The 16,992-nt window shown below is 32.2% G+C and overlaps 1 protein-coding gene across 3 annotated transcripts in view; it reads right to left on the minus strand.

The window, feature by feature from the left end:
• The window catches only part of LOC119631322 (serine/threonine-protein phosphatase rdgC), a 73,007-nt gene that overhangs the window by 3,394 nt on the left and 52,621 nt on the right, over window positions 1–16,992 (minus strand). The window contains exons 1-8 of one of the 3 annotated variants that reach the window (XM_038023429.1): window positions 15,881–15,908; window positions 11,922–12,049; window positions 5,351–5,444; window positions 5,149–5,282; window positions 4,899–5,066; window positions 3,563–3,766; window positions 3,318–3,467; window positions 1,703–1,777 (exon numbers count right to left, since the gene is read on the minus strand). In XM_038023429.1, the coding sequence (XP_037879357.1) occupies window positions 1,703–1,777; window positions 3,318–3,467; window positions 3,563–3,766; window positions 4,899–5,066; window positions 5,149–5,282; window positions 5,351–5,444; window positions 11,922–11,996 (900 nt within the window). In that variant the 5' untranslated portion in view covers window positions 11,997–12,049; window positions 15,881–15,908. The other 2 variants (XM_038023428.1, XM_038023427.1) reach the window with 2 other exon arrangements.

A 16,992-nucleotide genomic window follows, 5' to 3' on the forward strand; every position in this document is an offset into this window, starting at 1 on the left:
AGAGGAAGAGAGATAGATAGAGAGATAGATAGAGAGAGAGAGAGAGATAGAGAGAGAGAGAGAGAGAGAGTGTGTGTGTAATAATAAGAAATACATGTATAAATTTTACATGCAAATTAAAAATCTGGACTTTGTGAAAGAAAGTCAAGGCAAACCGAAAGGTCATAAATCTCGCCATACATTCATGCATAATTTAATTAACTCTACAATAAGAAAACTGCTTGTATTTTATATTACTATCTGTACATTATCAAATTTAAATTCAACTTTATTCAAGTTTATTCTTTTCGTAATGGTTATATAGTAATAGGTGTGAATTAACAAATCTTAAAATTGTGAGATGATTTTAAAATGTGTGGGCAGGGAAGGTAGGCGATTTTAATAAAGTAGTACAAAATGGTTATTGGAAGGTAATGCGAAATTGTTCCTAGGCTTCTAACGCACTGTTGGTTTCTATACCCCACACCACTTATGATACAAAGGTGTATTAAGATTGGGCGCACCTAGAAGGATTTGAAATAGATCCACTTTTTGCTAGGCCAACCGCGTTAGAATCACTTTCTGGATCAATTTAAACTTGTCTGAGACTATTTCATAAATCATGGAGAAATTTCATACATATATTTATAAATGTGCAATTTTGTCCATTGTTGTGTCTACACTATCTGCATTCAATGTCATGAACTTTTGAATTTGGTTTTACGCTGTCAACGTAGATGTACAAACCTACAATATCAATTTACATAACTATTTATACCCATCGAAATCCCAAAATGTGATCATTAAATAAGCTTTCAATGTTCACAAATACTCTTCTTCCGCTTTGAAAGCTTTTCAATGCATAATGCATATATCCGACATATGAAATAACAATCTTAACGTAAGCCTTTGCAAAGCCAAACATTGCCAAAGTGGACGTATTGAACAAAAAAAATGTTTAAAGAAGAAAGAAATTGAATGTAAAGTATCTGCGCTAAGATGATATATGTATGCCTGTTATCTGTTTGTCAGTTAATTTTAACTTAACTATAACGATCTGAGTTTTATCGAAAGAAATTCAATTCATGACAGTGGAGAGACAATGATTTATTGAATGCATTAAATATTAGGAAATGTCATAAAATTCATTATTTCATTTTCTCATTAAATCGTTCTCACATTAAAAGACAAGTCAAACTACGCTCATATCTAATACAACAGATTTGATATTTTTCCGGCGGATCATTACGTGCATTTTTTTTTAAAGGTTTTGCAGCTCAGTCAATAAATTGTCAATAATATCTATGACTTTCAAAATGAATATTTATTTTATTTATAATAGGCACAGCACAGCAGGACATTATAACAATCAGAGATAGTTATCCGCAATTTATACGAATTTTTAACCGTTAAACCCGCTAAGAAATAGACATGCGTAATATCATAACAGTAATAATAATAATTTTTTTTTTTTTTATCTAAGATTTTTAAAAATTTAAAGTTTTAGCAAGTGATTCTAAATGTTTTTTTTTTTTTTTTATAAAAATAGTTTTCTTCTCCTTTTTTGTCATGATAAATGTATTTTAAAAAGAAATTAACGATTATTTTTGCAATGTTCGATTAAAATTAAGTTTTTGTTAGTTTAAAGTGCCCATTTATTAGCAGGTTCAGGTTCATCAACAGGACACAATAAAAATACAGTTAAACTAACGAAAACACTTACCTGTTGCCATTCAAGTTTTGTGTCTTCTTCAAGGGTTGTTCTGCTCTCTACAGGTGGTCGCAAAATTGATATATACTTTTTATGCAAACAAATTGCATTAAGAGCCCAAGGCAGTCCATTACATGATAATATGAGCAAATTGTGAAATATGATCCAGAAATAGGCAGAGAAAGTTAATATATTTCATATTAAGACCGAGACCAATAAACAGAATAAAGGAAAGAAAACAAAACAGGAAAAAAAATAAAAATAAAAAAATATAAGAAAAAGAATAAAGGAGGAAAATAGATGATAGAAATCAATAGAGCGTATGTTGTTGCGACACTAATAGCTATAATAGTTATAATTTGTGCAAGTTAATGAACCGATGACTATATGACACCGATACAACTAGTATATACATAATTGTTGTCACAGCATCATTATAAATTTGTTCGTATGTGTCAAAGGCAAAGGCATAAACTATGTGTTTTTTCTTATTTCTAAAACGTTTTTTTTTTTTTTTTTTTGTTCACCCACCACTCAGGGGGATATTTTCCCTATACATGTAAATAGGATAGCGAAGAATTGGAAGGACTGTATGAAAATAATGGGCAGGAGTGGGAAAAACGGGGATATGTGAAGAGAGGTCCTGATAATAATATTTGCCTTAGTACACAATATTGTGTTTCGTTCTTGTACACACAAGCAAAGTGTGCCTGCATAATAACATTGCCACTTGATTGGATCCTTATTGAAACATGCACATAAGTCTCTTTATATTAAAGCATAAAAATGTAAAAATTTCTCTGTCCGTCCGCCATCGAATTGCTCTCAGTGGTCCAAAATTTCAGTTAGACTATGACTATAAGCAACAATTAGAAAAGTGCGTTAAATTCAAAAACTATCACTTAAAAATGAAATATCGAAAGATAGGGGGATATGTAATCAGGCATATAATTTGTAATAACAGATACATATATTTATTATGTGAGGTAGAAATTGATCCAATCGTTTAGTTGATTAAAAAACAAAACCATATGATGTTAATGTATTCGTTTGAGATGGTAGTTGTCGCGCCCAAAGCTGGGCATAACTATCTCTCTTAGAACTTTACTGTGTATAAGAACTGGGAGTAGCTTTGGTCAGTGCTTCGAAAGCACTGAAGATGCGAACGATATCAGGTATGTGAAAAGCGAAATTAATTCAAATTATGTCGGTTTGATTGTTTGATTGAAATCAAAGTAGTATTCTCAAAACTGGAGGAAAAAAATCGATACGAAATTTTTCCTTACCACTCATATCGGATTGAATTCGGCACAACTAAAGTATATATATTTTGAGGCGATGAGTTCTCAACTTTCGGTCTGATATAATCTGACCTAAGTAAATTGTGTTTTTTTTTTTTTTTTTAATTCAATATGAACTTGAGATTTTTTTCGAAAATGTACCGAAATCTCTTCTATTTTACTTCCGAAAGATTCACTAATTAAAAATTATTAGTTAATTCTTTAGGTCGTCTTTTTGAGGAATCGTGCAATGTAAGGTGTATTCACTTATGCTCACACTCATAGGATTCATTCAATTATTGGTTATTCACACACATCATACATTTACATATGCTTTATGGACATACCTTGCTTCTGTCCAACTTTTTGATTATATTTAAATCAGTTTGATCCGATATCCCGCCGTGAACCACAAGTACACTATCATCAATAACGCTACCTAGTGGTAACCAACGATATACCTCATCAATGAGTTTTAATATACGTTCTGAATTATTCTACAAATTCGTGCAAAAATTCCAATCAATTAATTATTGCAATCAAATACGTATATATAAATATATTTGTGCATTGATACACGTACAATATTTACCTGATATTTTGTTTCTACTTCACGTATGAAACCGTAACGAGCATTCATAACGGAATCTTCGTGATTACCACGATTAAGGTAAACCGAATGGGGAAAAGCCAAATAACATGCCAAAAGTATTAGAAATACTTCCAATCCTTTTTTACCGCGATCCACAAAGTCCCCGTTAAAAATGTACGGGTTTTCCGGAGAAGGCAAACCATTCTATATTGAAAAAAAAGATTATAATTTATATATTAATAATATATAATATATATATTAATTCTTTTGCGTAGCTATCAAAGCAATGACCTTGAACAATAGGCGTTTTAAAGTCAAAGTTTGTGTGTCTATATCTGTCGTTTTTATAGAGCTCTTACAGCAAACATTGCAAAAGGGAGCTTGAATTGAAAGTTCCATTAAGAAAATTTAACGAATACGATTAAGGTACGTTAGGTTGAAAATTGAGCAAATCGGTTGAAGGACACACGTACCGCATAAACTTCGAATGCTTTCGTTTTTCAAAAGGAATAAAAAATAAAAAAATTTTTACTCATTACTCATCAACTACAGCAGTTAAAAGCATGAAAACTTGAATGCGGATTCTGTGGGCGTGGCTGCAGTACCTGTAGAAAAATAAAAAAAAACATTGACCACGCCTAACCAATATTAAAATTTAGTTTTTTTTTTTTCCATACCCTTTCAACGGATAAAAAAATGCTACAAAAACCGCATAAAATTTATAAATTCGTGGCCAATTTCGAATTCGAAATGTAGCTGAGGATGCTCACCTGTCCGTAGTGTGTACAGTGAGTAGTATCTGTAATAAACATCCTCCAGTCCGCAAAAATGAAGACATGAAGACATGTAAAAGAGTTTGAAAATAAACTAAGGCGGTTCAAGCACACGCCTACAACACCCACAAGCCTATGCAGTCAACATTGGGAACACTTTTAATTTTGCGTGTTAACTGCTTCTTACTCATAAAATACTACACATACATCTCATATAAATTTCCACTTTTATTTTGAAAATAAAAAAAATTAATCGCGCCCATCCAATGGTATAGAGTACAAAAATTTTTGTTTCTCTTGACTTTCATCTAACTTGGAATAATCGACATATTTCAACGAAAGATTGGTGAAAATAAATTGATAAAATTGACAAAAAGAAGTAATCGTTTACGACCTCACGATTCATAGATCGTTTGATTAATTCCTGGGGATCTTGTCAATTTTCTTTATATATATATATATATATATATATATATATATATTGAATAGTTATTATTATTATTATTATTATTATATTACAAGTAATTCATTCAACTAAAGAAAATTTTTAATAATTTGCTCACCTTATAAAAAATAACTAATAGATCGTCCAGTTTACCATGAAGATCCCCACAAATAGTGATTTGTTTCGAAATAGCTGTCGATGCGTTATGCAAATTTGGCAAATTTTTTAACCGTGATGCGGCTTCCCGTAAAATGAGTGCCACATATTTAGGATGAAGATGACTGGACTAAAGCGATTTAAAGCAAAAAATGCAACGTAAGAGAAACATTTAAGAGTTCAATAAAAGCAAATTTCATCTCAATACGAACCTTTTTTCTACGAAATGCTTCTATAAGGGCATCTACATCTTTTCCACTTATTGGAGAAGTAATTTCTGGTCCCCCATATTTATTTCCACTTCTATCGTATTCTTCCTTGTAATCTGAATCTTCAGTTAATCTTGCTTATAAATTCATACAAAAAAATAATAAATGCAATTAATGATTAATTTTAATTAGAAAATTTACCAACCCGGCGAAGCTAGAATACTAGAACGTCTTTCACCGCTTGCTTCAGCGGCAGCGCTAGGAATGTGTGTCAGTAGAGCATTAAAAAAATTGTACAGCTGTAAACGATAAAAAGTAGAAGACAACATTGAATTTCTTGAAATGATTGGCATATATCGAGTCATTTCGTTCATTGTTTAACAAACAAGAAAGGGACGTTCTTCCCGAAATCAACCTTGTTGCGCATATCACATAAGTTTATCGTGAATGACATTTTGCAGGAGATAATCGAAAAACCTCTTTTTGCTTAAAATACGCAGTGAGACGTAGTTCATTTTCAAACTGAAACTAAAAAACATTTCGACTTGCTCGTTATGAAGAGAAGAGAGGTTTCTAAAAGGGCTTATTCTGAAATTAAAATCAAAATATATCTAATTCGGAGTCAATGTAGCATAGTGCGTATGTTACGGCCTGTAGAACTCTTGTTGCCTTGTATCAGAACTTGCTAGCCAAGGTCTTTCAATTTATTTCCGACTCCTACCAAATGTATGCCTCCTAGCATTCACCTAAATTAAGCGTTTTATTTTTATCAGTTATTAAAGGCAGCAGAGAAGAAATCAATCGTCTTAAGCAGCTTATGATGAACGATTTGCCTGCAATCCCATCAAACAGAAAACATTATCTTATGTGCAATCAAAACGATATTTGCCATAGCTTTATATCCATCTTGGACAACAATCTTTTCCATCACTCATCGATTTCGTTGCGTTTCCGATGGAAGTTCATACGGTCAAATGTCTTTTTGTATCCAACATTATGCAAATCGTTTAAAACTATTCCTGGTCAATGGTTAATTTCCCCATGATGTCATAAGATGAAACGCTGCTGCTGCAGCTGCTATCTTTCTCAATTTTAGAGGAGAACTTTATCGATTTTATCCATAAATGGTTGACCGCAGAGGGTAGCACTATTTCAAAATTTAAATCTTCTGAACGGAAACGATGAAGCACTTGATTCATTTTGATAAAGCATCTTGATAAAGCATCTTTAGTAAAAAGTGCTAACAATGTTACTAGAACGGCTTGACGGGGTTAGTATTAATAGTATTATTATTATATAGGGAAAAAATTTACTAGCTTATGTAATCACTTAATATATACGCCAAGTGTATAAACAAGTCATTATTGGTCTTCCAAAATGACACGCGCTACGAAGATTTATCGAATTATGATTTTTCGATTGCTCGAAAGCAGCATTCTTAAGACTTACGTAACCATTACGTCCAATCATTCTGCTAAATAATACAAAGCAAACTTTTCGCAAATTTTGAATAAATTTAGTTTTATAACAACAACAAGAAATGTGCAAAACAAAAGTTGCTGCAGACTCAAAGCCGAATTTTCTCCCCAAACGCTATTCTATAGAATTACTTAAGTGAGGTGTTTTAAGCTGCTCCAACGTAATCGGAACGTAGCTCAACATATCAACAACATCTGGCTAACGATGATTGCTTAACTGTCTGACTGAGTATCGTTTTTTTTTTTTTGTTTTTGAATCGTTTGTACGATGCCTAAAACATGATTAATTACGTAGATAATCTCAAAGGCCATGAGATTTGTGTTCAGACAGAAAGATGAGAAAAATGCTTATCGACGGTCGACACTATTCCAGACTAAATCTTATTTATCATGCCTTGAAACAAGCGGCCGCCATTCATTAAAAATCAATTTTACATCTAATATACACAAAATATTCGTAGAATATATAATATATACAAAGATGTACATACGGAATATAATACATATACACACTGAGCATTTATAAGTTTGAAAAATGCTTGATAGATGAATAAATACGAATTTCAGGCTTTGTAAGCTTGAGAAGCGTGAACAATGCAAAGTTTCCCAATGTCTGTCTTTGTATTTCATCTTACGAGATTCCAATTAAAACTTTCATGTCACGTACACAAGATCGCACTTATTATTAGATCGTTTTTCTCAGTCTGATTAAATGGAATTATGTTTTGAGTATTTAAACATTCTCGCTCAGGTAAATGTAACAATGACTAACAATTAAAGCAAAGAAAACCTCAATAATTTTTAGCATAGCTGTCATCTTCCGCTTGAGACAGGAAACATTTACAATCGATTTTGTATTACTAGGTAAGCTGTTCTATAGCTTTATACCATTAATAAAAAAACGGTCTTGAAGATTTGGAGTACCCGTGTTTTAGTAAAATCGGACTCAATGTCAATTATTCCTGGAGATATTTAAGCTAAGTATGAAACCAAAAACAATCTCAGAATTCCAGAGAGTTGAGACATACATCCACATTTCCTCTTGTTATACACATATCTACCACACTTACTTATGATAAGCTGGCATTCGTGTTTTTGAGATATAATTAAGATACACGTTAGCACAAGATATAGGAGAGACTATAAGGCTTTTAAGCAGTTTCAACATAGTTTCACTAGGTATATAGTGAACTGAAAGCCGTAACTTGCTTAAAATGTTATGTTATCCTTACAGTTGTAGAATTAATGCGATCACAAGCTTATAACCTAGACTTCATCGTGAAACGAAGATTGAAAACAACACCGGCAAGTACAAGGTCAGTATTCGCATTACGATTACGGTTAGTTAAGTAGCATTCAGTGCACCACGTGATATAGCAATAGGGTTTGGATTTAGTTGAATTTAGTGTAGTACCTGGTTTTCATTATACCAATGGACAATGTTGTGTTCGTTCGAAAGTGTCTTACGTGAAAAATATATTCGCGCATCATTAGCATACCGACGAATTCTTGTGTTGTAACAAGTGTTGTCTCAACAAAATGGTTCCTAATATTGAACCTCGAGTTATTCCAGACGGGATTTGTCCGAGAGTAGACGGAGAGTTATTAGCTTTTACACACTGATATCTGTTCTGAGGATACGACTTCATTAACTTCATATCACACTGACCAAAAACAGAATATACAGTGCGTTTCATTAATATTGGGTTTTTCAATATAAGGAGAAATATGAAGAAAAAAACACAGCCTTGTAAGAAAAATTAATATATGGAAGGATGTTCGTCTTTCTGCTTAATAACGTCATTTAAACGTCTTGACATATTTTGTATAATTTTTCTTGTGTGAGGCGAAACAGGGATATTATCCTATTCCTCTTACAGCCTGTTTTTCAAGTGTTAGACAGATGGGATTGAGTGTTTTCGCACATCGCGGTCGAATTCATCTCACATATTTGTGATGGGGTTCATGTCTCGTAATTTGTGGAAGAGGGTGAGGCATTTCGGAGCAGTTATATAAGAGCCATTCTTGAATAAAGCGGCACTTAGGCTTGAGTACCTTGTCTTGGAGGCAATTTGAATGTTTCCAAAATATACCAAAATTACCTGTAGTTTCTTCCAAATTTCCCGTCAATATCTTTAAATAAATCTCGTTGTTTACATTGCCATCCATAAACATCAATTTTCATCAAATTCATTGGTCCAGTAGATGCGTAAGTCGTTGGTACAAGAACGTAGAAGGAAGGTAAGACGAGAATTTGCCTGGGAAAACGTTCGACGTTACCTTCACGAAAAAAATGAGCTAAGAAAAGCGTCTTCTCGTGACCAGAATTTTAACCTCGTCTCTATCAAATGCCGGACGAATAATCTCGAGGACTTTTAATATAGCAGCAGTCCGATTGGTCTACACTGATAAGATTCTTCTTTCCGGCATGTAACCCTATCTGAGTCACAATAAGCCGTCGAAAAATTTTGGATAAGGTCGATAAAATGCTTATGGGCCGAAAATCTTCTCGTTTAGCTCGACAGCTTTGTTATTTTTGTCGACAGAGATATTGATAGCGATTTTCCAACCATCAGGATAGTTGCAACTGATAAATGTGTAATTGAACATATCCGTGATAGATAAAGATTATGTTCGGCAATAGTAACTTTACGAATTTTATACTGATATTGTCATATCCGACAGCATTCGGCTTGATGGAGCAGACTGATTTCGTCGCAAAAGTATTGAACATGAATATCATTAATTATTCTCACACCAATATATAATAAAACTAATTAGCGTTACCCCTATTATTACGCTTAATATTCATAACCCATCCTATATCATTTCTTGTTACTGTCCTTGAAGCTAAAGTATATTCGAAATGGTTGGTCTTAGTCCAAGGCGAAAACAAATCTTGGCTCTTTTCAATTGTTATGCCCTACACCACTTATTTTGAATAAGTTAACTGGTCATATACATCTTGTATCGTGATTGGTAATGGCACGTAAAGGTCACTTGTATGGTGAATGATATCATATATAATAGTAGGCTGCAGTATAAGCAAAGAAGAGCAAGAATAGGACAGCGATTCGTATAACACATATGTTAATAATTATTAGCACGTCAAAAATTTTGATCATTGTTGCAGTACTGTGTCGTCATAAAGTTGACCCAAATGTGCGCCGTCATCATACTTAGGTAGACACGCAAAATTTTATTATTTACATGCAAATTGCATGCCTTCTTATATGAGCCATGGAAGAAGAAGTTTTACAAAGAAAGTAAATTATTAAAAGAACGATTCAGGCAGGCAGATGAATAAATATATATATATATATATATATACTGTCTGTATACAAACGCACACATATGTAAAAAAAGTTTCAAATTTTGGCTTTCATTTATTTCGTTTTATATTTTACACCACTTGTGATACAGGGTAAGTTTGTGCGGACGTATGTAACACGCAGAAGGGCTTAAGGCAGACTCATCTTTCATTATTCAGAATCATTTTCTGAATCGATCTAAGCCTGTCTGTCCATCTATGTATCTGATATCTGTCCATGTTAATTTGTGTTCAACTTGCAGATCGAAACGCTATTGAAAATATTTTGGAGTGAAATACTTCTCTGGCCGACCCTCATATAATGTCTTAGTTTGAAAAGTCGTTATATGAAAAGTCGTTAAATGATAATTTTCAAAATTTGTCGTAAAAATTCGCTGAATAATAGTATTTCGATATTTTAAACAGGTATGAGAAAGTTAGTTCGGTTCGGGAAATTTTTTGAAAACCCTCTCATATAACCGTTCTTATGGAAAGTACGGTTTTACATGGCAAAATAATAAATTGACATCGAAATCAACATTACCGAATTTGGCCCTCGGACATCTATTTTTTGGACATCATCGCATATAAGAACTCCCATGCAATTTAAACTCATGTATACCAAAAAAGCCTAATTGCTAACGTTTTACGATGAAACTTTGCTCATTATATCAATTTAACATAAAAATTTAATGAATCAAATTAAAAACAGATGGGTCTGTTTCTTAGACCCCATTTCATGTAAGATTTCTCGAATATAGTAAACCCTTAAGAAGAAGATTTAATCTTTGACATTTTATAATGAAAATGGATCTATAGTAACGAATGAGCAAAAAAAATTAATGGCAGGCAATTCGGATCACGTAGGTCTATTTGTTAGATCCCAACGCACATATAAAGGTTATCATGAAAATCAAGCTCTTATGTGAAGAAAAAGAAAAAAAATAAGACTTTTAGGAAGTAAATGAAGGTTGTTAAATTTGGATCACTTCATGCGATGCTTTGAGCATACTCCAGGATACGAGCCTTCATGAAAAACATGCCTTTGCATGAACACAATGTATAATCTTTGGTGTATTATAACCAAAACGGGTGAATAGCTGTACTAGACCAAATAGTCTAACGTATCGAAGGGTCTACCTTGCTCGACTATAATGTTCTTACTTGCTTTTCTTTTATAAAATTTTCGCCTAAGCTTTAAAAATCGACTAAAGAGTTCGCCTACAATTGCCCAAAAGGCGTACATGAATAAAGTGAAACATGTAAACATGGATTTTGAATTTTGCCATGTGGTATAAAAAAGTATGATTTAAAACATTTACCACATGTCAAGATTATATCGAGGGAAAGCAAGCATCCTTCCTTCATCGGCCAATCAAATATCGTACATCTGCCACTAATGAGTACAAAGATAATCTAATTGCCTTGTATTGTTACCAAAACGAGTGAATAGCTGCACTAGGACAAGTGGTGTAATGTTTCTAACGTTCGGCGTTGCCCGACTTTCTGGCCTTCTTATTTGCTTTCTTTTCTTTTTTTCAATCGGCAATTGACTACAAAAGCAACTAACTTAAGCTATTACATGCCCTTTTATTAAGACATAATCTCTTAATTAGAAGAAAGGAGTATAAACGATTTAGAGGTTTCCGAATCATTTCCGATATTCCGCAAATTAAACGCTATTAACCACCACAGTACATATTTACATGTTACAAATATCGTTACCATGTATTGAATATTGAAACCTTATAAACGATTGGCGCGCACCATACATACAAAGCATAGTTCACAATAAACCGCAATATAGACTTGAGAAAAAATCTATTTGCGATTTTAAATAAAATTTGTACATTTTCTCAAAAAAAAAAGCGAAAAAAATAAATAAAAAAACTTGAAGTTGAAAAAAAAAAAAGAGGAAGAAAAACTTATTTAAATTTTTGACTTTTGACATTTGCTGAAAATCTTGTCATAAAATTGTAAATACGAACCTCAACTTGATCTTGTTCACCGGCATATTCTAGAGTTGTAAAAATTTCCCACGTGTAACGGCGTTTGATTTCCATACGCGCTTGATGACGACGATACCATCGCTGTATGAGTATAGCGGCTTTGATTGCTAAAAATGAATGCATAAAATAACATATATATATATATATATATATATATTGTTGATAAAATAATTTCGAGTAAGAAAAAATTGAGAAACTTTTTTTACTTAAGTTTAATTCTTTGTTTTCTATTGTGGGACGTATTTAAGAAAGTTTTGGCTCGATTGCCAAATTCAATACAAAATAGAGTAAAAAATCATTTCCTTCAGGGCTTTTTCTTTTTTTTTATTTATTACAGTTGTCATGCATTTTGTTCTTAAGTAATTTATTATTTAGATTTTAAATGTGGGTCATTGAAGCAAAATTTGAATAATTTTTTTTTTTTTTTTTTTTTTCTGATACCACATATTAAAATCGTAACGTGCGTTACAGAAAAAAAAAAAAAAAAAATAAGCAAAGGAAACTTTATTATTCGCCATGAAAGCAATTTTTAATATATAGAAAACTTATATTAAAATCAAGAAAATCCTCAATAAGTAATGGCAGCTAAGTGGTGTCAATACTTTTTATTGTAAAATGTAGCGAGACTTCAATAATTTACCATGGGATGTAAAACATACGAGATTTGAATAAATATATTAACTAAGAATCAAATATTGCCACAAACAATTTTGCTTATATAACGACTTTTTGCCCGATCGATTAAATCTACGGCAATAAAAAGTTACAAGCACAATAGTTACATTCTCCTTAATGCGCATCTTTCATTCCTACGATTTTCAAATAATTATAAAAATATATTAAGGATATTGCCACGAGTTTTATCTAAAAAAATGAAATTCCGATACTTTATAATATTGCGGAGGTACATGAACGACTTTTTGCTTTTTACAAATTGGTACCACAGGATCGCCAATAATAAAAGGGGCAATAACTTTATTGCTGGTTGGGTTGTATTTTATAAACAGTGAAAACAGCAAAAAAATGCATTCCTTTTTATAGCCTCTATCGTTTATGGTGTATTAAGCTGGTGCGCACGTATGTAACAGAAGCAGAAGGAATTAATATAGATTCGCCTTTGATTTAGAATCATTGTCTGAATCGATATAAACTTATTTCTAAACGTCTCTCTCTCCTCCTCCTCCTCTCTCTCTCTCTCTCTCTCTCTCTCCCAATTTCTTTCACTAGTAAAAGCAAGCTCTTCAATGTCGACAAAGCCGAATGTGTATACGGTAGCAATTGGAAAATAATGAAATCTTTGACAAGTCAGGTAAGTTTGTTAAATTTAGACCGCGTTAGTGCTTGAGCATCCGCCGATTTGAGTGCTTTTATGAAAATAATGCATTTACATCAAAATAATGAATAATTTTTGGTGTATTATATAATTAAGCAAAACGGTGTACGGTATCTAACGGTCACTCTTGCCCGGATATAGAAATTACAAAGTACTTTGCTAATTGCCCATGGTTTACTGGATCAGGTTTATTCCTGATCTGATAACATTGATGGTAAACTATAGATTAATAAGTAGCAAGTACTACACAACCATGCCTATTATTGGCATACTTGTCACCTATTTCCAAACTGCATGCATGCGTTCATGCATAAACGTTCATTTTCCATACTAATGTCTGCAAATTTTGATTGCTGCAACCGGGGGCCAGGGAACCGGCGGAGTGGCGGTCGTGCCGGCAGCAGCTATTTGGATCTCATGAGAATATTTGGTTCTAATGCGAGTTACGAACGTCTAAATAATATAAAAAAACATAAATCTGTTTGCTTTGACTACGACTTGATTTGACTGAGGGAGAGACAGTCAAACCGGGGTAAATCGATTCCGCAATTACAGTTCATCAAAGTGATTAAGAATTCCAATCTTTATTACTTTTCTTTACAATCAAAAAAAAAAAATTAAAGATGAAAGCAAGCAATCTTATGATATTGGACAAGCAAAAAGGAACAAGTGAAGAAAATCCTTGAGCGGATTTCGAATGTTTACCTCTTTGAGCAAATATATATAATATGAAAATGAAAATTTTCCTTTGTTTGTAGTTAGCCGATCGGAGTTGTTTTCGTTGGTCATTTTCTAAAATCATTTGCGCCAAATTTTAAACTAAAATTTCCTACTTTTTGAACATAAAAAAATAAATTATTTAAAAATTTTGTAATTGTTTTTTTCAAGTTCTTACCAAAGTCAACTGTGGGCGTGGCCAAGTTTTAAATAATTATAGGAAAGCTCTTAAACTTTAAATGACTTGTTGTCAAGGCATGGCGCGCAGCATAATTTAAACAATTTTCAATTTTTTTTGTTAAAATTTTGTGTGTGGAATGTTGTTTAGAACAACATGCTCTAGGGAAATACGTAAAATTCTCTCGACAAGTTAATTTTAATATTTTTATATTCTACACTACTTATGGTGCAAGAGCATTTTTCACATTTTTTTACTTTACACCACTTATGGTATAAGTGCATATTAAGTTTTTGCGGATGCATTCAAGGAAGGCAGCATTTTTTATTCGCCTTATTGGCACGAACTTTGAGCATCCTTCGTCTCGGAAAAATTGGAAAAAAGCTTAAAACTGTCGATCAAGTATGAGAAATATTTTTGGTAAATTTCAAATCAATATGTGCTTTAGATTCCGCATCTTGATAACAACATTGCTATATTTATTTATTATTATTTTATTTATTTTTTTTCATTCTCTTATAACAATTGCATGTTTAATGCGTCCATTCTCAAGCTTGACAATCAGTTAGTCTTTTTTAAGAATACATGCATCAAGCGTAGAGTGAGGTCCATGGGTAAGTTAGCTCCACATCTCGGAAGAACGAAACATATTATTACATATTACTGACATGGTAGCAAAGTGCTTTGTTACTGCTTTTAGCTTGTAAGTATAGCAAAAAATGAGAAAACTGTATATACCTCTTCCTCAGTACTTGCCAAATCTATCGCGAACATTTTCACTGCAGCTAATTCCCTAAGCATTTCCAAATGTTCGTTCAAGCATGCAGAAATTTCTTTGATCTGAAAAAATATATTTTGAAAATGATTGTCTTTGAAAATATCGGCAGGCAGTCGGACGACTGATTTGACTAAAATTTATGGCACCAGGTTGAGAAGACGTGTTACCAGTAAATGCATTAAGCGATAAAAATATTTGAAATTTAAGGGAACGAAATTCTAAATGACTGTGGGTAAATTCACCCATCCACTTGTCCGACCGCCATTTTGCCTGGTCGCTTGCATTTGAATTCCTCGATTTGGCGCATAAGTTTCGGGCTATTACCTTCGATCTATATGGTTTGATAGAAGAACTTCTCAATTCCATAAAAATCCTACGTGTACAAATAAATGCGATCAATTCTTTAACACGTGTCCGGTTAAAGAGAGAGAGAGTTGGTCCACAAGATGAGCACTTGAAACTAAGTCTATAGCTAGCTAGCTTTTACCTGCTTATTTTTGGTATCATTCCGCAATCAATGTATGACCAATTTCTAAAGGCGTAATAAGCGTAAATAACATAGCGTTCTTCAAGTCTTCAAAGGACTCGGATTGGATTTAAAATAAATAAATGTATATGTTAATTGCGCAAAAAAAAAAAAAGAAAAAAAAAAAAAACAAATCCGCTTCAGTTTATGCTTACCGTTTATAGGATCAGTCTTTTTTGGCTTGGGTGCTATGCAACCCATCATTTTGTGATTAAAAAAATTTAGTTTAGCGAAAAAATCTATTCGGAAACTCATCGAGTTCATAAGTGTGTGGAAAAAAAAAACACAAATAAATTCTTCTATATATTAACTAAACGCCTTCATGGCACAGAGTCAAGATTGATGCAAACGGCTGTTTTCATTTATTTGTTATTGCTTTTTTTATTTATTTAATTTTTTTTCTTACTTTCTCTGCTACTTTTAATATTTATTAATTTTTTTTGCTTTTCATTCTGACAAAATTTTTGTTTTCAAACTTATCAACATCAAAATTTTCTCGTCTTTATTTCTATTCTCTTCATTTTTAAAAGTATACATTCGATGCGAGAATTTTGAATATTATAACATATATATATATATATATATATCGATATTCGAATTCTTTATTTCATTATATTTTCTATTAAATTATTTTTATTCACTTGGAGCGGAAAGCTCTTTGTATAAATATATATACATTATATATATGTATATATAGAATATATATAATGCACTTAAGGGCTTCAAATTGTCCTTATTATTATTATTGTTATTTGTTTTTTTTTTTTTTGTTTGCAAATTTTAAAACGAATGTTCTTTGCTCATCATCAACTCAAGACTACGAAATTTACTTTGAAACTAACTGTTTCAGTAGCGCTTTAATTGAAAATAGACCCGTCGTGTTCTTTCTTTACCTTGTTTTTTATTTTTTTATATTTTTTTTTTTTTTTTTTTTTTTTTTCTTTTTTAGTTTATGGCCTTTATTGAAGAATGTTGAAAGTATGTTCAGTTTGCCACACTTAATGCTTATAAGTATTAAGAGCAATGAAAATGCATGAATTAAGATAAAGAGTTCGTACTCAGTTATAAAGTATATATTTACGGATCGGATCGATTGGTTTTAACGAGAAAAAACGATAAAAGGAATCTTTCAAATAAAGAAAGAAAAAAAAAAAAAAAAAATACTAACACATTTTATTGAAAATTATCTTGAAACAACGGCTAACAAACTCCAGGATTCCAGGAGTATCGTAAATTCCACTACATACACACACGTAATATATATATATATATATGAACGTGTATATGCTTGCCATGTATCCAAGCGCATTTCATCTATCATGTTATGTTTTATATGAACAACGTTTTCATTATGCTGTAAGTACGCTAAGTTAAGTCGACGTTTTTACATTACAGTTAAGAGGTCGAAGTGCTTAGATTTATTAAGAATATTATGCTTGCGGAATACTTTGCATAGAAGGTATTAAAAGATTCGGTTTAAGCTGCGTACGTTTTCTTCTCTATTTTTTGTTTTTCGTT

This window comes from Glossina fuscipes, unplaced genomic scaffold (assembly GCF_014805625.2).
Source record: "Glossina fuscipes isolate IAEA_lab_2018 unplaced genomic scaffold, Yale_Gfus_2 1, whole genome shotgun sequence".
In the NCBI taxonomy this organism is placed as follows: Eukaryota; Metazoa; Arthropoda; class Insecta; order Diptera; family Glossinidae; genus Glossina; species Glossina fuscipes.